This window comes from Lithobates pipiens, unplaced genomic scaffold (assembly GCF_037356315.1).
Source record: "Lithobates pipiens isolate NorthernLeopardFrog02 unplaced genomic scaffold, aLitPip1_a1.2 Scaffold_16, whole genome shotgun sequence".
Lineage (NCBI taxonomy): Eukaryota > Metazoa > Chordata > Amphibia > Anura > Ranidae > Lithobates > Lithobates pipiens.
Window position 1 is genome coordinate 41948804 of NW_027507748.1, and position 27823 is coordinate 41976626.

The window sequence follows — 27823 nt, forward strand, 5'->3', positions numbered from 1 at the left end:
CTATTACATTAGTGGCCATTGTAAACCCCTATTACATTAATGGCAGTGTAAACCCATATTACATTAATGGCCAGTGTTGAAACTCCTCTTTATATTGGTAGTCAGTAAAAAAAAAATCAGCATCGCCATTGATCACACCCTCTCCTCCCCCAGCACTGTCATGGATCCCAGGAGTCCTAGGATCCCTAGGAGTTTTATGTCTATTAATGGGTCCCCTCACTTCTGCAGTCCATGGTGTGCAGGCAGTGAGGAGATGATGTGCTGTAACCTCTAGCAACCAATCAATAAGCAGTAATGATATGCAGTAACCTCTAGCAACCAGTGAGCAGTGTTGATGTACAGTACCAATCAACAAGCAGAAATCATGTGCTGTAACGTCTAGCAACTAATCAGTGAGCCAGAATGTGTGCTGTAACCTCTAGCAACCAATCAATAAGCAGTAATGATATGCAGTAACCTCTAGCAACCAGTGAGCAGTGTTGATGTACAGTACCAATCAACAAGCAGAAATCATGTGCTGTAACTACTAGCAACTAATCAGTGAGCCAGAATGTGTGCTGTAACCTCTAGCAACCAGTCAGTGAGCTGTAATGATACACTGCAACCTCTGGCTACCAATCACTGACTGTTCTGATTCTGTAAATGGATTTTGAGTCTAGCTGCTATTTAATGTATGTCTCAGAGCAGGTGGAGAGTAAAACTGCATGGGGGGGGGGGGCAAACATTTTTTTGCCCAGGACTGATTTCTGTGTCTGGATGCCAAATGGAAAGGCTGTGTGACTGGCTGTGCATCAGTGGGGAACCCTGACCTCAGGGACCCCTACAGGGGTAGTGCCATAGCTCCCAACTGTCCCTGATTTCGAGGGACTGTCCCTGATTTGGAGCAATGTCCCCCTGTCCCTCATTCCTCCTCATTTGTCCCTCATTTTGGTCTGATCTATATAGATGTATATAAAATGCACTTTTAATCTATCAAAAAGTGTTTCCCAGCGCTAAACCTTTCATCTGATTTCTAAATTGCTGTATTTGTAAATTCCAAAAGCCAATATATAGGAATAGTAGTGGTAAAATAAAAAGCACTTGTGGGTTTGACTAATTTTATTTTGTACGATTCTCCTTTAAGGGGGGCGTGGCCAGGGGTGTGTCCTATGCCTACATACTTTTGCTGATAGGTGTCCCTCATTCCCATCTCAAAAAGTTGGGAGGTATGGTAGTGCTGCATTTGTTTGTTATGTTCAAAAATACTTGATCCTGCCAGAAATTTTGTGAACATCCTTGTTCAACTTGTTATGCAGAGTTTGATAAGTGGCACTGATTGTCAAACTCACCCACTGAGTTCAATGGGGCTGTAGCACAACCGCATGCATGGCACGCCATTGCAGCACAGTAGTATGACAGTATAGGGTTAAAGTTTTTTTTATATCTACTAACCTGCTTTGTGCATGGGTATTAGTAGAGTGGCCCCCCGAACCTCCTCTCCCAGGATCCTCCGCTGGCTATCTCCGCTTCTCCTCTTCTCTGTGTGCCAACAAAGGAAGCTGCATCCTCTGGGGGCATTCTTGCAGGCTTGGCCCCACCCCCCCATCTCACAGGTTTTGATTGACAGCAGCAGGAAATAATGTCTCCCCTTGCTCTTAGCCAAGCTTGGGAGAGCGAGAGAGAGAGTGGAGAGAACTGCAGACGGGCACAGCGCTGGATTGATATAGAACGCAGAAGCGAACGCATACGTAAGTCGGGCAGGCATATGTAGACTGTATTCGTACCACACATGTGAGGTATCGTTGCGAACGTTAGAGCGAGAGCAATAATTCTAGCGCTAGACCCCCTCTATAACTCTAAACAGGTAATAAAGGCATTTATGGAGAGTATTGAGTATCGTAGTTTGTAGCTATTCCATGGGCGTGCGCAATTTTAAAGCGTGACAAGTTAGATATCTATTTACTATGCGTAACATCATCTTTCACATTTAACAAAAAAGTGAGGTGCATGTTGCGTTTTGTTCTTTTTAATTCATTAAAGTGTATTTTTTTCCAAATAAATTGCGTTTGCAAAACGGCATGCGTAAATACTGAAAGGTTATGTTAAGCATCCATCTTGTTTCTGTCAGCCATCTTAATATTCACAAACTTCCATTTTACAATATGTACAGTTTGAACACCCCTTTAACTTCTCAGATAACTGTCTCAACATGAGATTCTTCTAACTCATTTGTTCTCACACACTTATCTATAACTTTCACACAGTTTCTCAGCATTCCTTTAGCTACAGAAGAAATTATGTATCGTCTCTTATCTTTTTCTTATATTAATTCAGCTAGCTTAGAAGAACAAAGAACAATAGCGTTTTGTCTTGACCAGCTGTAATCGTCTTGATGTCTACTGCGCATGTCTTATTCTGTGTGACGTGAAATTTACTATATCAATCGCTTTGTAATAACTCAATACAATTAGTTCTCGAGGGACGCCACGGTGTGTGTGTGGTTTTATTTGTCTTTTGAGAATTGATTCCAGAGTACTCTGAATTTATACAATACATTGGATCTAAGGTCTGAGAGGTTGAAGGGACCACCCTAGACACAAGATTAACCCTTTCAGCACTGGGGACTTGTCCCGGGATGGATGTTTATTTACCCTTAACGGACTTGGAAAGCCACTTTTTAATGGCTCGGTAAGTGAATTCTATTCTTATTGAGTGAAATTGACTTGCCGGGGTCCAGGTGTCAGGTGTGTGACTTGGCTTCCATCCCACAGAGATTGCTGTTGGGTTATAGAACCTCTCATAAGTATAGATAAGTTGACCGGTCATGACCTTAGGGGTCATATAGTGTTTTGGGGACACTTGAAAAGGTCTTGGTGACCTTAGAAGAATAGGTTTTGGTGACCTTAGAAAAATTTACAGAGTACTCTAGAGTTTTAGTTCTGTTTGGGACAGAACTGGTGACTGATGATCAATGTATTGTGTAAACTTTGTGTATGATTGTATAACTGCTTTGCTTTAAATGTATCACGCTGAATGAATTGCGCTGAGTGTGTATATGTGGACTGCTATTTTGTTTTCAAGAACCAAAAGGCATACTTGGTGAGTAGTATTCCCGGAGGTTATAAAGTTACAATTTGGGTAAAGTTATTTTGTGAAAGGTAAACAGATTAATGTACATTGCAAGTTAATTTCATAGAAGATTTAAATTTGTCTGAAACAAAACAGCAGCTCCATGAGCAAGATTGTGTGTTTATTGTATCTGAAATACTCTTGCACTTGTTCCAAATTTATTCTGTTACAGTCCTGAAGTGATTGTAGCTGTATTGGTATAAAAAAGTATCAAGGACAGTACTGAATTTTTTTGTTAAAGGAATCTAAGTTGAGGTATTGTCTAATTGTCTGATTCACACCGTTGCCTGATTGTCTGTAACACTAGGTGCCAGTCAAACACGGTAAATTGTTTTGTTTTCATAGGAAAATGGAATGTACATCGCTGCCTAGTTAACCCTTGGGTGGATCATATGGCAGGATGGACAGAAAGCCGGTTTGGGTGTTGTGCCAACTATGGATCCATTCATGGGCGTCCGCAGAACTTTTTTCAAGGGGGGGCATAATTTTAGGGTCTCCCATGTGCCGCCCTTTTTCGACAATGTCATAATCAGATTATCATGGTCAGAGACTGCAGACATAGTACAATCCCTAGGATAAGTAATGGATAATGGCCAACAGGCCCTCTTACCAGACCTAGCTAAACAACACCAGTGATCCCTCCGGCTGGACGATCGCTCACTGGCCCCAGGGGTGACTCTGGTCAGTAGTGTAGCAGTGACTCATGACTCATTCTTTCTCTCTCTGGCGGTGCTGGGCAGCATGGCTCTCTCTGGCGGTGCTGGGCAGCATGGCTCTCTGGCGGTGCTGGGCAGTGTGGCTCTCTCTCTCTCTCTCTCTCTCTGGCTTCTGCCCAGCACAATCCTTGTTCTTTTTCCTGTAGTACTCTCTCCCTCAGCTTTTTTCCCAGGCTACAGTCTCTCAATCTCTCTCTTGATCGAGCTGTATCCTCCTCCCTGTGAAAAATGGGGCCTCCAATCATTGGGACTACATGTCCCATGATTCTCTCCTCCCCTAGTCTCCTTTGATTGGCCCTCAGTTATGGCCAATAGGGAAGGAACAGAGCTGGCAGGAAGCTGGGCTAGGAACCTGGTGAGAGCCGTCGTCTCTTCTCCCTGACAGGAGAAAGGGGGGGTGGTGACCGGGGGAAACCTGATAGCACCGCCGCCGAGTTCTCTGCTGGACTGAGCACGGAAAAGAGCCCGCAGTCACACTACACTGATAGGGGGGCTTGGCAGAACCTTGATGGCGTCACCCCACTGGCGGGTTGCACATGGGTGTGGGCTACCCGCACCCCGATAGCGATGGAACTGTGTTGAATTTAAGATCTCATCCCTGATTCCAGGGGGGGGCACTTGACCCCCCTTGCCCCTACCTGCGGACGCCCATGTTTCCCAGGAAGCATTGGCCCATTCGTCGACAAAAGCCATGATCTGAGGTAAGTGTTTTTTTTCATTTTTTTCTACAATGCTTTATTTGTGGCAGCCTTTTGTAAGGGCTTTTTATTTGTAGGGTGGCGGGACAGTCATTAAAGCATTTTGTATTCTTCTGTTCTCTATGAGTTGGGCCAAACATTCACTGGTTTGGTTTGTGTCAGAACTCTCGAACATCACAAAAGTTCAAACCCAGACTCCATTGAAAAACCAATAGTCCCCATTTTGAAGGCTTACATGCAAGTTATTGGCCATAAAAACGTTATGGGGGCCTGGGTGCTGCCCTGGGGGACATGTATTAACCGGTTCCCGACCAGCACACGCCGATGTACGTCGACAGAATGGCACGGGCAGGCATGTTGGCGTACATGTACGTCCAATCTTCAATGCCGCCCTGCCATCGGGAGCACGCCTCTGGCGGCGCGCTCCCGCGCTGGTCGGGGCCCCCGTGAGTCCGGTCGCGGGACCCGCGGACTCGATCGCCGCGGGCATACCCGCGATCGTCTCACGGGACGGCTGAATGGAGGAAATGCCATGTAAACAGCATTTCTCCATTCTGCCTAGCAACTAGTGACCCTGATCTCTGCTCCATGTGATTGGAGCAGAGATCAGTGTTCACTAAATTAAAGCCCAACCCCCCCACAGTTAGTAACACACCCCTAGGAACACTTAACCCCTACACTGCCACCCACTGGTTAACCCTTTCACTGCCAGTGTCATTTACACAGGAATCACTGAATTTATATAGCAGTGATTACTGTATAAATGACAATGGTCCCAAAAATGTCCGATGTGTCCGCCATAATGTCGCAGTCACAATAAAAATCGCTGATCGCCGCCATTACTAGTAAAAAAAAAAAATAATAAAAAATTATTAATAAAAACGCTATAAAACTATCCCTATTTTGTAAATGCTATAACTTTTGCGCAAACCAATCAATAATCGCTTATTGCGATTTTTTTTTACCAAAAATATGTAGAAGAATACGTATCGGCCTAAACTGAGGGAAAACTTTTTTTTTATATATATTTTTGGGGGATATTTATTATAACAAAAAGTTAAAAATAATGCGTTTTTTTCAAAATTGTCGCTCTATTTTTGTTTATAGCGCAAAAAATAAAAACCGCAGGGGTGATCAAATACCACCAAAAGAAAGCTCTATTTGTGGGAAAAAAAGGACGTCAATTTTGTTTGGGAGCCACGTCGCATGACCGCGCAATTGTCAGTTAAAGCGACACAGTGCCGAATCGCAAAAAGTGGTCTGGTCTTTGACCAGCAAAATGGTCCGGTCTGCAAGTGGTTAATGATGCTGAAGCAATAAAAATGAAAAATGCCTATAAATATAGTGCCTGGGGGTCCCCTTAGTCTGCCTATAAAGTGGCACATCTGTATCGTGTATAGAACTTGCTGCAGCAAAACTGACATTTATAAAGATTAAAAATTACATTTAAATTGTCGGCAATACAATACCATTGCTTGCAATACAAATACAAAAATGTTTTAAAAAACTGCCTTTATTTTTTTTATTTTTGACACTTTTTTTGGCGAATGGACAGGGGTACAATGTACCCCATACTCATTCACATGGGGGGGCCTGGATGTGGAGATTCCGATAAGCCCTCTGCCTGCAGACCCCCACAATCACCGGCCAGGGTTGTCGGGAAGAGGCCCTTGTCCCCACCAATATATGGACAAGGCTCTTTGGGGCAGGGGGGAGGCATAGCCCCCCTGCCCCAATGCACCCCCCATTTTGAGGGCATGGCTAAGGAGGGGGGCACATGCTTGTCCCCCCCTTTCCTGTTCTGCCAGACTGCATGCTCAGATAAGGGTTTGGTATGGATTTTTCAGGGCCCACAATGTTGTTGTTGTTTTTTTTTGGTGTGGGGTTCTCCTTAAAATTCATACCAGACATGGATTGGGGGGGGGCATGCTGCTGTTTTTCGCTTTTTTCTATTGCCAGCAAAAATACATTTCATTCAGTTGCCAGCAGTGAAGCTCATTGACAGCTGATAACTCATCCGTTGTTAAGGACACAGCGGCTGGCTTCCCGGCTTGCTATCCCCCCCCTTCTGTCCAGGTCCCCAGTTCAGCTAGGGTTTTTGCAGCTGTGGTGGCAGCTCTGCACATGCTCAGTTTTCAGTTTCTATGCTGTGCATTTCCTCCCTATCCCATCTGAGCAGCCCATATGACCATACATGTGGGCGTATACACGGTGGTAAATGACAGCCCACTGCTCCCTCCTCCTCCCAGCCCACTAACCAGCTAAACACAATGGGGATGGGACATTACATGTACAGTAGATTAAGTGAGGGTTCACTTCCTTCTTATTCTAAGACACAAGCTGGAGGGCCATGATGAAGCCTGTGATAAGTCACTATTACAACAGTTGGAGTCAGAATATAACACAAATAATGATTTTCTTAAAAAAAAACTGTATACAGGGAGGCATGATCCAATAGATTTTGGGTTTGTGAAATATAAAAAAAAAAGATTTTGGGTTTACATACAGCATACCTCCCAACTTTTTGAGATGGGAACGAGGGACACCTATTAGCAAAAGTATGCAGGCATAGGACACGCCCACTGCCACGCCCCCTTAACCACTTTAGCCACAGAAGGATTTGCCCCCTTCCTGACCAGGCTAATTTTTTGCGATTCGGCACTTGCTTCGCTTTAACTGACAATTGTGCGGTCATGCGACGTGATCCTCAAACAAAATTGACGTTCTTTTTTTCCCACAAATAGAGCTTTCTTTTGGTGGTATTTGAGAACCTTTGTGGTTTTTATTTTTTGCACTATAAACAAAAAAGAGGATAATTTTGAAAAAAAAATAAAACATTTTTTTAGTTTTTGCTATAATAAATATCCCAAATTAAAAAAGTAAATCAGTTAAATCAGTTTAGGCTGATATATATTATTCTATGTAATTTTTGTAAAAATAATCGTATATTAAATGGTTTGTGCAAAAGTTATAGTGTCTACTAATAGGGGATAAATGTATGCCATTTTTATTTATTTATTTTACTAGTAATGCTGGTGATCAGCTATTTTTATCAGGACTGCGACATTGCGGTGAGAAGATCGGACACCTTTGACACTTTTTGGGGACCATTGACATTTATACACAGCTAAAAATAGCCACTGATTACTGTATAAATGTCACTAGCAGGGAAGGGGTTAATACCAAGGGGTGATCAAGGGGTTAACTCTGTTTCCTCAGTGTGTGCTAACTGTGGGGGGATGGCAGTAACTAGAGGAGGAGACATATCACTGTTCCTAACTAATAGGAACACACAATCTGTCTCTCCTCTCCTGACAGAACCAAGATTTGTGTGTTTACACATACAAATCCCCATTCTGTCTCTTGTACCCACAACAGTCGGCCATGTGCATCGGGTCCCCGCGTGCGCCTGCTAAGGCTCCTAAAGGAGCCGATGTGAGCCGGTCAGGAAGTGAATAAAGGAGAATTATGCAAAAAAAATAAAAGTTAAAACCACAAGTGCTTTTCTTTACCACTTCTATTCCTTCATATTGGCTTGTGAAATGTACAAATGCAACAAATTAGAAATTGGATGAAAGTTTTGACATTGCAAAAACACTTTTTGATAGATTAAAGTGGAGTTCCACCCTTTTTTTAGTTTATTAAAAGTCAGCAGCTACAAAAAGTGTAGCTGCTTACTTTTAATAAACCAACACTTACCTGCCCCACGGTCCAGCAATGTGGCCACCTTGAGGCTAGCTCCTCTCCCCCTCCTGTCCTTGGCGCCATCATGGTAACTGTGGGCACCCAGCCATGACAGCTTACGGCTTGATGGCCAGGCATGCAATGCGCATGTGCGAGTCGCGCTGCACCCTCCTATTGGCCAACTGATCTTCTGGGATCTGAGTTGTGTCCCAGAAGATTGCTCGCAGGGAGGGGCCGCCTAGGGCGAGAGGAGGAGTTGCCTAGACAACCGAAGATAGGAAGTGGGACAGGAAGTCCCACGAAAAAAAAGGGTACACACTCCCCCCCCCCCAAAAAAAAATGACATGGCAAGTGTGGCATGTCAGGGGGCGAGGAGTGCTTAAAGCGGAAGTTCCACTTTTGGGTGGAACTCTGCTTTAACCGGTTCCCGACCGGCGCACGCCTATGTACGTCAGCAGAATGGCAGGGGCAGGCATATTGGCGTACAGGTATGTCCAATCTTCAATGCCGCCCTGCCATCGCGAGCGCACCGCCGGTTGGGACCCCCGTGAGTCCGGTCGCGGTTCCCGCGGACTCGATCGCCGCGGGCATACCTGCGATCGTCTCACGGGCGGCTGAATGGAGGAAATGCAGTGTAAACAGCATTTCCCCATTCTGTCTAGCAACTAGTGAAGTTAATCTCTGCTCCATGTGATTGGAGCAGAGATCAGTGTTCACTAAATGAAAGCCCAGCCCCCCACAGTTAGTAACACGCCCCTAGGAACACTTAACCCCTACACTGCCACATACTGGTTAACCCCCTCACTGCCAGTGTCATTTATACAGGAATCACTGCATTTATATAGCAGTGATTTCTGTATAAATGACAATGGTCCCAAAAACGTGTCAAAAATGTCCGATGTCTCCGCCGCAATGTTAAATATGAAGAGGATTTAGGGACTTTAAATGAAAGTATGGCCTGGTAAGGCCATCTATTTCCATCCCTAGGGACTTTATATGAAAACTTGGCCTAGTGAGGTCATGTATTTCCATCCCTGTATTAGTCAAAGAGGGAGAGCAATGAGGGCGGGACTTTAAATGAGGTGCGAAATTGCAATAGAGTAAATTGGTGAACATTTGGGAAAATGTATTGAGTTCATAAAAAATACATATAGCATATACATAGTTGGATCAGTTACAATTGATAGAGGATACTAACAATACATGATATTAACATAGATACATATACAGTAATATGAACACCATAAAATTCCACAGTACACCAAATTGGAGTTTATGTAAAACCATAAAACATGAAATAGAGCCTGCATGACGGGTAGCCTCAATATTCTGTAGAATTGATTGTATATAACAGCTGTAAGAACTTGAGTATAATTATAAAAAGACACGACTTTGGTAGCTCTACGCGTTTCGTGGCTAAACCGCCACTCATCAGGAGCAAGCGTGTGCGATAGCTAAAATAAAAAGGGTGTAATTATAATAAAATAATAGTTGCAGACATGGAACAAAGGTGGGGCAAAAAAAAGACCCCACACGGGGTACATACTTACGCATTGGGGCTCGCTTCATGGTGGCTGACCGTCGGGCTCCACCAGCCATCCGGAGTCGCCAACCCTCCGCGGGAGCTGAGGTAGACGGGTCAGCGGGGGCAATCTACAGGGCGCTGTCCAAGGCAGGTAAGTACCCACGAGGCAAACCTGTATGGGGAGTGAGAGTGACTAGGTGAGGAGGATCACCAAGAAATAGGCAGAACGTAGAAGTGTAGGGAGTAGTGAAAGTGATGATAGAAAGGTGAAACCAGGACTGGGATAGCCCTGAGTGCAAATTTAAAAATAAGGGGAACCAAACAGCGAACCAACCACCAGTGGACTCAAGAAAAAGAAAAACCTGTAAAGAGGAGGAGGGAGAAGGACAGGGAGCGGTTGAAATAAAAAGTAAAAAATAATGTGTTTTTTTCAAAATTGTCGCTCTATTTTTGTTTATAGCGCAAAAAATAAAAACCGCAGGGGTGATCAAATACCACCAAAAGAAAGCTCTATTTGTGGGAAAAAAAGGATGTCAATTTTGTTTGGGAGCCACGTCGCATGACCGCGCAATTGTCAGTTAAAGCGACGCAGTGCCGAACCGCAAAAAGTGGTCTGGTCTTTGACCAGCAAAATGGTCCGGTCTGTAAGTGGTTAATAGTGCATTTTCTATAAAGGTATAGGCATCAGACCAAAATGAGGAGGAAAAAGGGACAGAGGGACTTTGTTCCAAATCAGGGACAATCCCTCGAAATCAGGAACAGTTGGGAGCTATGCATATAGTACACGTTAAGAGATGGCAGGAGACATTTAGTAGAAGTGACTCCCCTTAGATAAAGTAATTATTCTTTGCGCTTGCAGTAATTTTCTATAGTCATTTGTAGGGTCTTCCATAATAATCAGTTAGCTTTGGTTTTCCATTCAGAAAATCAGAGCTAACTTCTTCCACCTCGTTCAGTAATGGTCTTACCTGAACAGAGGGCTCCCCGGAGCATTAAGATCAGATCAAGCAGAAAGCAGATTAAGTGTAGATCATGCATGATGACAAAAAATATCCAAGACAAGGTAAGGGCCGGTTCACACTGCAGGCGAGGCGAGGCGACTCCGACTTGCCTCGCCGCGACCTGCAGCGGCCTCGGCGGCGACTTGCAAATGACTTCTGTATAGAAGTCAATGCAAGTCGCCCCGAGGTCGCCCGAAAGTAGTACAGGAACCTTTTTTCTGAGTCGGAGCGACTCGAGTCGCTCCTCTCAGAACGGTTCCATTGTACAGAACGGGGGCGACTTGCGGGAGCGAGGCGAGGCGAGTCGTGTCGCCTCGCATCGCCCGCTGTGTGAACCGGCCCTAACAGATCAGTTTTGCTTTTGCAAAGTTTTATGTGTTTATGAGGTGTGATGAGACTTCCTGAATGACTTTTCCTGTTGTGGTTACTATCAGACCACTGGCAGAAATGAGTAGTTATACTGAATAAGGTAAAATAAGTATAGAGCACATCACCATTATTCTAGGTAAATCTATTTCTAAAGGTGCCATTGACACGAAATGTTCCCCACATGTCGGTAACAACCCATGCAATCCATACATACAAAGACACCAAAACAAATAAGTTCAGAAATTAAGTTATGTGTAATGAAATGGAATGACACAGGGAAAAAGTATTGAACATGCTTACTGAAATGTATTTAATACACAAAATCCTTGGTTGGTAATGACGGCTTCAAGATGCCTCCTGTATGGAGAAACTTAATCGCATGCGTTGCTCAGGTGTGATTTCGCTCATTCTTCTACAGAGTCTCCAAATCTTGATGGTTCAGTGGGCCTCTTCTATGAACTCTGATCTTTAGTTCTTTCCATAGATTTTCTATTGGCTTCAATCAGGTGATTGGCTGGTTCATTCTAGCAGCTTTATTTTCTTTCTTTGAAACCAATTAAGAGTCTTCTTGGCCTTGTGTTTGGGATCATTGTCTTCCTGAAATGTCCACCCTCGTTTCATCATCATCATCCTGGTAGATGGCAGCAGATTTTTATCAAGAATGTCTTGGTACATTTTTCCATTCATCCTTCCTTCAATGACATGAAGTTTGCCATTACCGTATACTGAAAAACAGCCCCACACTATGATGTTCCCACCTCCAAACTTCACTGTTGGTATGGGGGTGTTTTTTGGGGTGATGTGCATTGCATTTGACCTCCAAACATGGTGTGTATTATGGCATCCAAAGAGTGACCAGACTATACGCTCCCTGTATTTCACAGGCTTGTCTAAATGTTGTGCAGCAAACTTTAACCACTTTCAGACCGGACCATTTTGCTGGTCAAAGACCAGACCACTTTTTGCGATTCGGCACTGCGTCGCTTTAACTGACAATTGCGCGGTCGTGCGACGTGGCTCCCAAACAAAATTGACGTCCTTTTTTTCCCACAAATAGAGCTTTCGTTTGGTGGTATTTGATCACCCCTGCGGTTTTTATTTTTTGCGCTATAAACAAAAATAGAGCGACAATTTTGAAAAAAACGCATTATTTTTTACTTTTTGTTATAATAAATATCCCCCAAAAATATATAAAAAAACATTTTTTTCCCTCAGTTTAGGCCGATATGTATTCTTCTACATATTTTTGGTAAAAAAATCGCAATAAGCGATTATTGATTGGTTTGCGCAAAAGTTATAGCGTTTACAAAATAGGGATAGTTTTATAGCATTTCTATTAATTTTTTATTATTTTTTTTTACTAGTAATTGTGGCGATCAGCGATTTTTATTGTGACTGCGACATTGTGGGGGACCCATCGGACATTTTGACACATTTTTGGGACCATTGTCATTTATACAGTAATCACTGCTATATAAATGCAGTGATTCCTGTGTAAATGACACTGGCAGTGAAGGGGTTAACCAGTGGGTGGCAGTGTAGGGGTTAAGTGTTCCTAGGGGTGTGTTACTAACTGTGGGGGGTTGGGCTTTCATTTAGTGAACACTGATCTCTGCTCCAATCACATGGAGCAGAGATCAGCTTCACTAGTTGCTAGGCAGAATGGAGAAATGCTGTTTACAACGGCATTTCTTCATTCGGCCGCTCCGTGAGACAATATGAGACGGGTATGCCCGGGGCGATCGAGTCCGCGGGTCCCACGACTGGACTCACGGGGGTCCCGACCGACACGCTCCCGATGGCAGGGCGGCAAATTTAAAGGGACGTACATGTACGCCCAAAGAACATCAAATAAATGGTGCTGCGCTCCCTTGAACAATATAAAATAAGTGAATAAATTAATCTGTATCTAGTGCTAACAATTAATTATACATATAGTACCAGTGAATTAAAATCTAATTGCCGTGACCAATCGTGATCAGTGATTAAAGTGTCTTGTGCTAACATACAGTAAACATATAATATACATGTGCAATATTAAAATATCTAATAGTGCATACAGAGTCGCATAAAAAACACATACAGAATCGCATAAAAAACAGTGGAGGTATATAATGCAGGCAAGTCAATACCTCACAAAGTGTAATTAGTATAGCAAACTATATTAACATAAATGTGAATCACACGGTGCAATTCAAACAAAATAGATAAGTCTCTTAAAATGCAACATAATATAAAGTGACATGTGATCCGTAAAGTGCTTCTCCAAATAGCAGGTGCCAGCAAAACCACACAATGTGTACACACTCTTGTGTCTCTTCAGTGTCCCACACACATCGAATAAGGTGGCCCCTTACCTTACTGCTGTAAGGCAAACAGCACATAGAGGACAAGGTCTCAGGCAGTCTAAGCGGTGTACCCCCAATTCCAAATTAAGGGTCTTATCCCCACATCAATATGTCACAATGGTAGAATAAACAGTAAGTCAATAATTCGCAAAACACACAGCCGAGCGTTCCGTTCGTGTCTCGGACGTGACTTCCGGTATCCAAAAATCTTCCTATTCCGACACGTATCGTCATGTGTCACTTCCCTGATGAAGTCATGTGACACATGACGATACGCGTCGGAATAGGAAGATTTTTGGATACCTCCACTGTTTTTTATGCGATTCTGTATGTGTTTTTTATGCACATTAGATATTTTAATATTGCACATATATATTATATGTTTACTGTATTTTAGCACAAGACACTTTAATCACTGATCACGATTGGTCACGGCAATTAGATTTTAATTCACTGGTACTATATGTATAATTAATTGTTAGCACTAGATACAGATTAATTTATTCACTTATTTTATATTGTTCAAGGGAGCGCAGCACCATTTATTTGATGTTGTTTTATGCTTTTCAGTGGTAGGGTTTATACCTCTGTCGGTGTTCTGCTGCAACCCACTCTTAATTTATAGGTAGATTGTATTTATGATAGCGCGGGGATACTTTTATTTCATGTACATGTACGCCCATTTGCCTGCCCGTGCCATTCCGTCGACGTACATCGGCGTGCGCTGGTCGGCAAGTGGTTAAATGAGCTTCAACATGCTTTTTCTTCAGCAATAGAGTCTTGCATGGTGAGCATGCATAGAGACCATTGGGTTTGAGTGCACTACTTATTGTTTTCTCTGAAACAATTGTACCTGCTAATTCCAGGTCTTCCTGAGGCTCTCCACAAGTGGTCCTTGGCTCTTGGACAACTCTTCTGAGAATTCTTTTAACTCCTCTGTCAGAAATCTTGGTTTATGGTGAAATGATGTTCTTTCCACTTTTGGATTATGGCCCCAACAGTGCTCACTGGAACATTAAGAAGTTTAGAAATCCTTTTGTAACCAATGCCATCAATATGTTTTTCAACAATAGGGTTGTGAAGGTCTTGAGAGAGCTCTTTGCTGATATTAATTTGTACTGACAAGGGGCAGGGTTGCTTTGTAATTACTGATAGATTTCAGCTGGTGTATTGGCTTTCAATGCCTTTTTGCACCTCCCTTTCTTCATATACTTCAATACTTTTTCCCTGTGTCATTCAATTTTATTACACATAACTTAATTTATAACATTATTTGTTTTGGTGCCTTTGTATGTATGGGTTGTATGGGTTGTTACTGAGATGAGGTGAACATTTTGTGTCAATAGTACCTTTAGAAATATATTTACCTGAAAAATGGTGACATGTTCAATACTTATTTTACCCGCTGCATGCTACTTGCAGGTGGTCACAACCAGGGGCGGACTGACTTGTCGATCTATTCAGCCGTGTTCCGAGGGCCTGGCTGCTGAAGGTGGCCCGACAGCGCCACCTGCTGAAACCGGTCTGGGGTCCAGGGACAAAAAACTTGCGGTCGCATGCCCCCAGGGACAATCTTTTCAGGCACGCCCAGGCCCCAGCGCTGCCTCGGAGGGTAAGTAGTGAGGGGAAACACCGCTGGATCACATAGAGCAGGGATCTCCCTTTTACCCAGCGACAGCTGTCATCAGATCTCCTGCCTCCTGCACCTGCTCTTTTGATAGATGTCACACTGGAGGCGGGACATCCGATGACACCGGTTGCTGGATAAAAGGGAGATCCCCTCTCTGTGTGATTCTGTGGCTCTCCTCTCTAACCCCCATACCCTGATCAGGCTGCATGGAGGAGACACTGATCAGGCTGCACGGAGGGGACACTGGTGAGGCTGCATGGCGGGAACACTAATCAGGCTGCATGGAGGGGACACTGATGAGGCTGTATGAAGGGGACACTGGTGAGGTTGCATGGAGGGGACACTGGCAAGACTGCATGGAGGGGACACTGGCGAGGCTGCAAGGAGGGAACACTGATCAGGCTGCATGGAGGGGACACTGATCAGGCTGCATAGAGGGGACACTGATCAGGCTGCATGGATGGGACACTGGTGAGGCTGCATGGAGGGACACTGGTAAGCCTGCATGGAGGGGACACTGGCGAGGCTGCATGGAAAGGACACTGATGAGGCTGCATGGAGGGGACACTGGTGAGGCTGCATGGAGGCGACACTAGCAAGGCTGCACAAAGGGGCTGCATGGAGGGGAAACTGGTGAGGCTGCATGGAGGAGACCCTAACAAGACTGCACAGAGGGGCTGCATGGAGGGGACACTGGCAAGGCTGCATGGAGGGGACACCGGCAAGGCTGCACGGAGGGGCTGCATGGAGGGGAACAATGTTGAGGCTGCATGGAGGGGACACTGGGGAGGCTGCATAGAGGGGAATCTGGTGACTGAGGCTGCATGGAGGGGACACTGGTGAGGCTGCATGGAGGGGAACAATGGTGAGGCTGCATGGAGGGGACACTGGTGAGGCTGCACGGAGGGGACACTGGTGAAGTTGCATGGAGGGTAGACCAGAGAGGCTGCATTGATGGGGGGCTAGCCAGCCACAGAGGACAGGGGAGAGGAGAGCTACTCAGTGCCAATTTTATTTCTACTGGTTGGGGCAGGGGTGAGAGTCATGGCACAAGGAGGGGTTCCCGTGAGGACCAGAGTGAATAAATGTGTTTACTGTACACTCTCTGTTAGAAAGAGGCCCCCCTCCAGGTTCCATTTTACTCATTTGTAGTCCCTAATGAGTCCTGGAGGGGGGTTTCTAATTTACACTATTAGAGAGAGACCCCCCTCCAGGTCTGATTAGACTCGGTTGTGGGATGGGATGCTTTCTAACAAACTGTCTAATGGCCAATGTTAGAGAGAGACCCCCCTCCAGGTCCCATTAAAAAAAAAAAGGCAGCTGTTGTACTTTGTGCAAAATGTAGAGGCATGATCGGGGGTGGACCATAGGCGGGGTCAGGGGCAGACCATGGGCAGGGCCTGACAGAGGTCCCTTGCTTTATTTGGTCCGGGGGCCCTGAGTGTTGTCAGTCCGTCGCTGGTCACCACCCAGATATAAAAGAATGGCCATATTAAAAAACGTTAGTTAAAACATGCGAGTTCAAAACCAGTATTGAATAGAGTAATACGTCTGAATAGTATTTAAAAAAAAAAAAGGTAGCTGAAGGTTGCCTATGGCACGTCAGCAAAAAAGGGGACCAATGAAAACAATGCCAGATCAAATAATAAGTCCAGGTTAATTTGATGGTTTGCATTAAAAAAATCAACCTATTTCAGGGGGCCAGCATATACTCCTCCTCAATCGGGGCTTCAGTTACAATAAGGAACTTGAATGGACTCAACATACAGTAGGGCTTTCCCGAGGGAGTGTCTTTTTAATTGCTGGACAGCAGCATCGGCATATCGCTTATCTTCATTGCTCATGCAGATGCTGCTGGCTAGTAACTTTCCTAGTCCAGCATCAAGTGAAAGAGACGCCACTCTCCTGACCAGCCATCATAGCGTAATAATCAAGATCGGCTTCAACCTGTAGGATAGATGGAGCTGATGATACTTATTTCCTATGATCCTCACCTCCTTCTAGAGGCCATAACGGTCCATTTTCCCCAACCACTACATTCAACCTGTAGAGGAAATAGCTTGAAAACATTTGATTTTCCCCTATTTCAAAGTTCCAGAAGTTTCACAAGAATAATAGCTCTGCAGAATCTTTTCATGCATACTGCACCGTACACGGGTGGTAACGATGAAGGCAGATTTGTTTGAAAAAGGACTGGGTAGGGATTCCAATTTTCTTCAGATCAGGACCACATTTAATATATTTTTTAATGAATACTATCATTTAAATTAATTGTAAAAAAAAAAAAAAACACAAACTGGTTTCACAAATTTTTATTAAAGGTATTTTCTCTCTCTCTATATATATATATAGTAGATTACTTACAAGTAACAATAAATAAAATTATACCTTGCAGTTGTGGAAACATGGGACATCACAGCAGATAAATTGACATAGATTCAAAATATACCTTTAACACTGACCTAGCAACAGGGTAGCAGGGTGGACTTCATGAGGTCCACCTCTCACCTCAGTTTCGAAATTTTGGCCTCTTTCCATTTTACTGTACCAAAGTGAGCATTAATGTGACCTATATAGTAACTAGAAGAAGCTTTTAGTATAGGTTTCAACTCTACTCTTACAATAGGGAAGATTTGGAACCTCTATCTGGTTTTTATTGCTGTCCAACTGGGGAGATTCACCTTGTCTATTTGTCCTGATGACCATTGGCACAGAAACTGATGAGAAATCCTGAATTCTACAGTTGCCACCAGAAGAAGAATAGAGGAGAAGTATTCCAAGGGGGCCAACGCTTCCAGGAACAGCTGTCTAAAAGGGGATCTCCAATCATCTTAGTGAGATTTCCCTTTTATTTGTCTCCCCAACAGGACACAGACAGATGAAAGATATGTGGAGCATCATTAATAATAAGAAGATGCCGAGAAACCTTCTTTTCTATTTTGCATTGGGATCTGGGGTCATTTGTATACGCTGTAGGGTGAGGCACATATGTAGGCTGTTATAGTCCTCTTGGTTGACCACTAGATGCTGCCATAGCTTGAGAGTAATGCCACATACACACAAGCGGAATTTCCGTCGGAAAAATCTTGGATGGTTCTTCTGACGGAATTCCGCTCAAGCTTGGCTTGCAGACACACAGTCACACAAAAGTTTGCTGAACTTTCGACCGTCAAGAACACGGTGACATAAAACACTACGACAAGCCGAGAAAATGAAGTTCAATGCTTCTGAGCATGCATCAAATTGTTTCCGAGCATGCATAGGAATTTTGCGCGTTGGAATTGGTTCAGACGATCGGAATTTTCAGAACTTTTTCCGACCAAAAAATTTAAAACATGCAAAAGTCCGATGGAGCATACACACGGTCGCATTTTCCGACCAAAAGCTCTCATCGGTCTTTTGCTGGTCGAATTTCCGATCGTGTGTACAGGGCATAAGACTCCGCTTAGGAGCCTCCTGGGTTAAGTGCCAGCCCCGCCCCTGAGGGGTACCCTGGATAAGGTTCTATTAGGAAGGTAGAAAGGTGGCTAGTTTGTTAGATTTCGCAAGGAGAGAGATTACTGGTTTTTCCATGTGGGTGCAACCGCATGGACCAGCATGTAGGGAGGCAGCTTATATTATGTTGCTTCCCCTAAAGGGAGGAAGCCGCTTGTCTTGCAGCCATCATGACTACACACATTCCAGAAGGGAGGGATGCTGGACTCTGGACCATTGTACTTTACATATCTCAACTTAAAGTGGAGGGCCACCCAAAAAAATAAAGCATTAATAATCTTAAAAAAATAAAAATAAAAAAATATATATTTTTTTAACTTACCTGAAACCGCTGTTGCTAGGCAGTCTTCCTAATCTGCCTCTTCCTATTCCGCAGCGCTTCCTCCTGAGCGGCCCCGTTGCCTTCTGGGACATGTGTTTGTCCCAGAAAACAATGGGGCCATTCACAAAGCGCTGCGCGACTCACGAATGCAAAGTAGGAAACGGGCAGTGAAGCTGCAAGGCTCCACTGCCTGTTTCCCTTCGTTAAGATGGAGGAGCCGGCAGCCGATTCGAGGGACGGATCGGCCTCGGGGCGGCCGACATCGCGGGATCGCTGGACAGGTAAGTGTCCTTATTAAAAGTCAGCAGCTACAGTGTTTGTAGCTGCTGACTTTAAAAAAAAAAAAAAAAAATCTTGTCCGGAACGCTCCTTTAATACACTCTTGAAAAGATACATCCTTCTGTGGATTGCTCCTTCCTCTATTCTATATGGGCACACCTCTTGGAAACAGTCCTTTGCATTGGGGTAAAGGTGGGGTCCACTGCCAGCTAAGCCTGAGATTGGGTATTAAAGGATTCTGGGAAGTGCTGTTTAATCCTTTTTATTTTTTTTTACACAAAAAGAAGAAAATATAGCAATATTTTCTAGTATCAAAAATGTACATGCAGCAAAGTCTTTAGCCTCTTCCAGTCTAATGAGGACCTCCAAGGCCAAAGATTGGTGACATCCTTCAATATGTAGGGGGTTGTGAGGCATAGTGGCCCTGGACTTCATTCAGACCAGCCCACTTTAATTTTGAGAGTCCCCGTCAGCGACCCCCATTCACATCAGTGTCCCCATTAGCACCCCCTTACATCAGAGTGTCCCCATCAGCAACCCCTTACATCAGAGTGTCCCCATCAGCAACCCCTTACATCAGAGTGTCCCCATCAGCACACCCTTCAAATAAGAGTGTCCCCATCAGCACCCCCTACATCAAAGTGGCCCCATCAGCACCCCCCTTCACATCAGAGTGTCCCCATCAGCACCCCTTTACATCAGAGTGTCCCCATCAGCACCCCCTTACATCAGAGTGTCCCCATCAGCACCCCCTTTAAATAAGAGTTTCCCCATCAGCATCCCCTACATCAAAGTGGCCCCATCAGCACCCCCCTTCACATCAGAGTGGCCCCATCAGCCAAGAAAAAAGACAACTTAGTTGGGGAACCTCGCCAGGCGGCGCTGGGCTTTTTCCAGCCGGTCGATCCGGCCCTTTAAGCTCTTCCTCTCGGTGGAGAGGTCCTGCCTCTCCTGCAGAATCCGATCCAAATTCTGTTTGTCTTGAATAAGGAGAACCATCTGTGTGTGAAGCTGATCGGCAGACCCGCGGAGGACATAGTGCTGGATGATGAGTGGGATCTGACTAGCTAGGCGGGCTATTGTGTTCTAGGAGAGAAAAAAAAAAAATATGGGTTAAAATAAAATGTAATCTATAAAGAGATCACAGTACTCCCCCCTGACAGTGCATTCACCTTCCTTTCTACCCCAGAAGGGTGGCACCATTTATGTACCGGCATCTGCCAACGGGTAGCATCTATTTCCTGGGCTACAACTGTTGTTTCAAACATGGCTGAATGCATTGATATACCTCCACAGACTCAGTGAGGTTGAGTTACTAAAACAGGAGAGTGCAAAATCTATTGCAGCTGTGCATGGTAGCCGATCAGCTTGTAATTTCATTTTTTTTCCTATGATCATTAGCTCCATCTACTGGCCATAATGTGGTATTTTCCTGAAATGCCTTGATCAGAAATATACCACATTATTCACCTGATAGAGCTGATGATGATAGGAAATAAACAAATTGGGGTCCATTTACTAAAAATGGAGATTGCAAAATATGGTGCAGCTGTGCATGGTAGCCAATCAGCTTCTAACTTCAGCTTGTTCTATTAAGCTTGGACAAAAAAAACAAAAAACCCTGGAGGCTGATTGGTTTCTATGCATAGCTACACCAGATTTTGCACTCTCCAGTTTTAGTAAATCAACCCCAGTCTGTCCACACAATATGGTCATCTGCTGACTTGGCACCATCCACAGGCAGCTTAACTCTTCAATAGGACACAGGAGTTGAATGCAATGCAATTTTACTTCAGCTAATTGCAGTACAGAGGATGTTTTTTTTTTCTCTAGTCTTTTAAAGGGTAAGACCCCATACACACTATTAGATTTTCTGCAGATTTTTGTCCTCAGATTTACCAAAACCATGTAATGCAAGGGCCTGCCTGATTTTTGACATTATATGGTTCTGGTCTGAAGTCTGAAGACAAAAATCTGCAGAGAATCTAATAGTGTGTATGGGGTCTAAGAAGCAGAGCTTTTTTTCAGCGGGAACGTGAGGGAACGCAGTTCCGGCACCTCCAGAAATGAAATGTATATAATGGCAAGGAGTGCTGGGGTGTGCTGGAGGGTCTATTACTTCTGACTGCTGCGGGATCTATTGTCGCTGGTAGGGATCCATTTTTGGATAGAGATTTATTGTTGCTGGGTAGATCTATTGTTGCTAGTTGGGGGGGGTCTTATGTTTCTGGTGGGTCAATTATTGCTAGGAGGAATCTACTGTTGAGAGAGAGGTTTCTTGTTGCTAACTCCTGGAGGGTCTATTGATGCTGGCTGCTGGGAGATCTGTGGTTGCTGCTGGGAGATCTGTTGTTGCTGCTGGGGGTCTATTGTTGCTGGGGTGGTATTTTGTTGCAGGGGGTCCATTGTTGCTGGGGGAAGTCTAGTGCTGTATGGGGGATCTATTGTTGCTGGGGTGAGGTCTATCATTGCTGGAGGGGGTCTATGTTACTGGGGTGGGGTCTGTTGTTGCTCACTGCAGGGGATCTATTTTACTGTCTGTCTTGTTATTAACAAATTCCATGCAAATCACTTAGCAGCACAAAATGATACTTGTTTGTGTATTCTCTAGTGGTGATCCTGGGAGGTGGGCCCAAGGGTGCTCGGAGGTGGCTAGAGAGAAGAAACAAAGGGTTACTCAGAAGGGATTCGCTCTTTTGCACCTATTGTCTGAGAAAAAAAAGCCCTGGTCAAAAGGCAATGACTTTCCTAAGCTCTGACCATACAAAGAACTAACACCACTTGAGGGAGCATGGAAGAAACAGACATGGTCCAGCTAGGACCAAACTAATTGGCAGCAAACAGGAGGGGGAGACAGAGGGAGATACCAAATCACAAAGTAAATAACTTTGATGGCTTTGAAGTAGCGTGTATGTATTGGTCTCTGTATAAATGTTGTTGTACACAGATCAGCCTCTGCTGAAGCCTCTCTCACCTTGTCATTTGATACAAAGTTACAATATTTAGTCTGATCACTGGGGGGGGGGGGGGGGCGGAAGCGCTTCCTCCTGTCTGCTGCAGACTGACATCGATCTTCCACCTCTTATCCAGGCCCCCCAAAACACAGATTAAAGAGGAACTGCAGTCTGCTCACATAATTTATAATAAAAGCACCCTTGCCATTCTGAAAAAAGAGAGGAGAAAAAGGGGCGAGACTTCGTATGGAATAAGAAATAGTTGTAAAGTTAATTGGTGAGTATATAGGAATTTAATTGATTGTAACAATAAAACACACATAGAAACCAGGTACAGAGATGTAACATCAATATCATAAGGTACAATATTTAAGCTTATTGATAACATCAATTACTCATACTGAATTAACAATCAAATTCCAAAATTCACCAAAGAAAGGATTAAGTAAAATGTTTGACACAGTAAAACCTGCAAGACCTATTGCCTCCCTGGGTCAGTAATTAAAAATGATACAATAATAAATTGAGACTCAAATAAGTGATGGTAGGGACACGGCAGTTTGTAGCTCTACGCGTTTCGTGGCTTTTGAGCCACTCATCAGGAGCAAGGCGTGATGAATCTATAGTAAAATAATAATGAATGAGTAATCTAATAAAAAATAATAGATTACATAAGTATGGAAAGAATGAATGGGCCTTACCCCGAGTATATGTCTACTTGCTCAAATACACAAATTGACAATAGGATGACCGGACAACGCAAACCGTCCAGGGACACCCCTTGCCGGGAGCTGTGGTAGGCAGCCCCGGAAACATAACCCACATAGGCTTCACCCAGGGCGGGCATGGAACCAACTAGGCACTCCTGAGGGAGAACAATTAAGGATGTGAGAAGTGAGCAAGAAAAAATTGCTCAAAGAGGAAGGTGAAAAGAAAATAAATAATGGGCAAAGAGCCTGTGCTATTACGAAGTTAACAGAATGGGACAGTGAAAATATCCCAAATAAAATAAAAAAGTAAGTGTAACATGCATGAGAAAGATGAATAAGAGGCTTGTTGTCCAAGGAAAAAAGACATACCGTGAATAGGAATTTAAGGTGCACCGATACCTGTGTTGAGAAAGATGTATTGAAGAAAGGACAAGAAAAAGCCCTAATTGTGTGTAAACCCAAGTGCAGGTAGCCTAGAATGCCAGCCACTTCCCAGGGAAATACCTGCAAGCGTGTCGCCAGGGATAGCCCGCCAACGCCACGACGCATGGTGGAAAAACGGGGAGGATGGGCCAGCAGTCGGGCTAGCTAAGTCACCGGCCGACTGACTAAACATCCCCCCAGTCCGCCTGCGGATGTAAGCTCCACGTGCAGGAATGCAGTGACGCCATGACTGGCGTCACGCGTTCAGCGCGGGAATCGTGACGTCGACGCGCTGTGCGGAATCTCCACCCCCCCCAGGCGTAAGACGACGCGGGGGCAGGGGGAGGTCCGCAGAGCGCAACGCAACTCCCGGAAGTGAGGACAAAACCGGGCGGCGCAGCAATCCGGCCACCCCACATACCAACAGTGTAGACAGACCAAGAACACATGTTCACAGGGGACCTAATTATATATAAATAATTGTATAAAACAAGTTGGAGAATTTAAAAAAAATTGCTTTGAAGTCAAGAAATATTATAATTAGATAAGGAAAGGGAGGCTAAGCCAGAAGTCAATAGATTGCAAAATATTAGGGGTAAACAGATAAAGTGTAAATAAATAATTCCTGATTAGTTAAATAAACAAAAAATAGGGGTTTTTAGGGACTTAAGCGAAATCATGTCCTGGTAAGGATCATGTAGTTCTATCCCTGGGGACTTTGAGTGAAACCATGACCTGGTAAGGTCATGCGTTTCCATCCCAGTTCATTGAGAGGAAAAAGAGCAAGGGGACGAGATTTGATATAACGTAAAAGGTAATTATAAAATTAGTTGGTAAATGTATAAGGGTTTAAATGATTGTAACAGTAGTACATACATAAAAAGGAAATACAAAAATGTAACATTGGTAACAAAAAATAAGGATTTTTAGGGACTTTATTGGAATCATGTCCTGGTAAAGGTCCTTTACCAGGACATGATTCCAATAAAGTCCCTAAAAATCCTTATTTTTTGTTACCAATGTTACATTTTTGTATTTCCTTTTTATGTACCGTATGTACTACTGTTACAATCATTTAAACCCTTATACATTTACCAACTAATTTTATAATTACCTTTTACGTTATATCAAATCTCGTCCCCTTGCTCTTTTTCCACCCTTGCCATTCTGAAGCCTCTCTCCAACCACTTTACATATTATTTTATATATACTGTGATTCTGTACTTGCCAAATATGCTGCAGAAATCTCCGTCCATTGAGTCTGCCAGCAGCCATTTTAACTGTGGGCAGCTGAAGGTAATACCTGTTCACTTCCTAGATTTACACAGACACACCTCCAGCTCTGCAGCTCTCATTGGCCCTCTTATGACACACCCCCTCCCTTCCTCTCAAACTCTCACCAGAGAGTGAGAGGGAGAGAGAGAGCTGTTCATGATGTCATAATCCTAGGCTAATGACCAGACCAGAAACAGGAAGTGGGCTGTATAAGGGATTTACTGGCATAAAAAAAGTTTTACTATCCAAAGGTGAAACAACAACAAGAGCAGAAGATTTAATAGATGGAAAGTTGAAAAAATGACTGAAGAGCCGCTTTAAGGAGTTGTACACAGAGCCGTTATTATCACATTGTAATACACAGGGTGTCAATGGGACAGGAAGTGCTGGAAAATCTCCCCAATAGAGACACATACAGCAGTAAACATTTGACTTTAGACATGGTAATTAAGCTCTCCAAAGAACTGTGTTACCTGACACTAGGCATGTGCAATTCGTTCAGTTCCAAATTCGTTGTTTAATGAATTTTGACAAATTCGTTAATTCCGAAAATTTACGAATTTTGGAAATTCGGAAGTTCAAAATTAGGAAATTCAGATAAATTTGTATTTGTTACATTCACAAACAGTCAAATTTGAAAGGAAATTCCAGTACCTATAATGTAATAGTTATTATTGGTTAGCTATTATTTAGTAAGTTATCATTAGGAATTGTACTGAATTTCTTTCTTTCAGATTTTTTAAATTTTTCGTATTTTAGAATTTCTGAATTCCGAAAATTCATAAATTTGAAATTTGGAAATTTTAAGCTTCGGATTTCCGAAAAAAGCAAAAAAACGAATAAAACGAACACATTTTTTGTCAGTGCACATGTCTACCTGCCACATGATTTATAATTCTGATAGGCCAGTCTTGTCAGGACTTATTCATCTCTACCACAAGACTTAGGTGACACCATTGTTTACTATGTCAGCTTTGTGGCTTTCTGGTGCTTTTCTTAAGAGCGTCATAGTGCTGACTCTCCAGTCATAAGAAAGGCCACAAAGCAAATCAAAAAAGGAAAAAATAAATAGTTTCACCGCTCTGCCTGCAGGGTATTGCAAAGAAGTAACAACAGGCATGGCTGCAAAGAATTATAAATCCTTTGGGAGATAATAGAGTTTGAATAACTGCACTTTACCCATGCAATTAGTGTTTTGCTTTATTGAATTCCTAGTTAGAATGAATACAGTCAAGAACCTGCCATTCTTTTTTTCTACCTGCAGGTGGCAGTAAGTTCTAAGTCATATCAGCCTGTAATTTTAATACCCATCAGTAGGTGTATTAACAACTCACACAGTGGAGGGCGCCATCTGAGTGCAGCAGACGGAGGCGGCAAAATACATTGGCTTTCATTTTGTAATTTGTTGTTATCCCTTGGTGGTCCCTGATCCAGACCTACCCAACCCTGCTTGACCCGATCATTTGTTATTTGGTATATGGTTGTACAAAACATTAATTCTGGCTTGATTGTTCCTTTGCACTAGGCTTGTTCTTTACTTGTTGCTTTATTGTTTGCTTTGCCCTTGTCCACAGTACACGTCCATATTGTCATAGCTCCCAACTGTCCCTGATTTGGAGGGACTGTCCCTGATTTGGAGCAATGTCCCTCATTCCTCCTTATTTATCCCTCATTTTGGTCTGATCTTTATAGTTGAATATAAAATGCACTTTTTATCTTTCAAAGTGTTTTCCAGCGCTAAACCTTTCATCTGATTTCTAAATTGCTGCATTTGTAAATTGTAAAAGCCAATATAAAAGAATAGTAGTGGTAAAAAAAAAGCCCTTGTGGATTGAATTACATTTTTTATTTTTATTTTGGTTAATTCTCCTTTAAGTGGGTGTGGCAGGAGGTGTGTCCTATGCCTGCATACGTTTGCTGGTAGGTGTCCCTCATTCCCATCTCAGAATGTTGGGTGGTATGATATTGCACATACCACCAGTCTCACTATCTCTCTATAACTCTGGTCCCACCAATCCATAGACCAGTGTTTCTCAACCCCAGTCCTCAAGGCGCCCCAACAGGTCATATTCTCAGGCTTTCCATTATTTTGCACATGTGATTTGATCAGCTTCACTGCTTTAGTAATTACACCGGCTGTTTCATCTGGGGGAAATCCTGAAAACATGACCTGTTGGGGCGCCTTGAGGACTGGAGTTGAGAAACATTGCCATCAATGACTCCAGCCTTGCCTTTTTCTGACCCATATAGAATGCTCACCTTGAAATAGGCTTGGAGATGGTAACTCATTTCCACGATGGATAAGTACATGTCGCCTTGTGGTTTTTTCTGGAAACAAAACTCGCGGGCAGCCTTTAGGTAGCGCCCGTATAGTGAGTCCTGGCAGTAGATGATATCCTCCATCCTGAACTGGTTTTGGATTACGCTCTCAGCTTCTTTTTGTTGGTCGCCACAAATATTTTCCAGCTTACCCTTTTGAAAAAACGAAGAGGAGAGCTTAAAGCTATTGTTCATCCCTAGCCTTAGTATATAAATAAGAAGGTATATTATATTTACTTGTTTTAAACTTGTTTTTTTTTTACATTTCTATTGTTGCTTCCTGGTTTTTGGCCTAGGCCAAAAACGATGTCATACAGTGGCGGCCCGCCCATAGGGGGCGCCCGGGCGCCGCCCCCCCCTCTCCCTAGGTGTAAAAAAAAAAAAAAAAAAAACGGGCCCTTTAAGACATTAAAAAAAAAAATAAAAAAATGTCATTTAACAATTTAACATAGTGTACTGTGGCGCCGGTCACAGTGCACTATGAGAAGCGCCACGTCCATGCAATCACAAGATTGCATCCATGGCGCTTCATTTGCGGGTTAAAAACCCGCCTTGCGGCGCACTGCAGAACGCCGACTAGCTTCCGCCCGTAAAATCACTGTGATTCTACGGGCGGGAGCATTGTCATTCTTAGACAGGCAGTCACTTCCGGCTTTCGGCTGCTTCACGAAACCCGGAAGTGACGTAGGCAGCTCCGTTCCTTAGCCTGAGCGGAGCTGCCAGACAGTGAGAGGTGAGTCACCGCATAAAGGCTTTCTAGCCTCTACTTTGTGGAGAATGTTCGTGCATTTAGCTGAATGAATGCAAAAAGCTTTCACAGCCAGAAAGGTTTCCCCAGGCCAGGCGACTTTTGCCATGGCCAATCAGAGAATGAGCTCTGAAGGGGGAACTCCACGCCAAATTTCTGAAAAAAAATTTGACGTGGGTTCCCCCTCCGAGAGCATACCAGGCCCTTAGGTCTGGTATG

The 27823-nt window shown here is 43.7% G+C and overlaps 1 protein-coding gene across 1 annotated transcript in view; it reads right to left on the minus strand.

The window, feature by feature from the left end:
* Window positions 1–17376: 17376 nt before the first annotated feature.
* Window positions 17377–27823, minus strand: part of LOC143981733 (interferon-induced GTP-binding protein Mx2-like) — an 87128-nt gene continuing 76681 nt past the window's right edge. Inside the window, exons 14-15 of the mRNA XM_077479783.1 lie at window positions 26797–27009; window positions 17377–20261 (exon numbers count right to left, since the gene is read on the minus strand). Coding sequence (XP_077335909.1) covers window positions 20031–20261; window positions 26797–27009 — 444 coding nt within the window. The 3' untranslated portion in view covers window positions 17377–20030. The remainder of the gene's footprint in view (window positions 20262–26796; window positions 27010–27823) is intronic.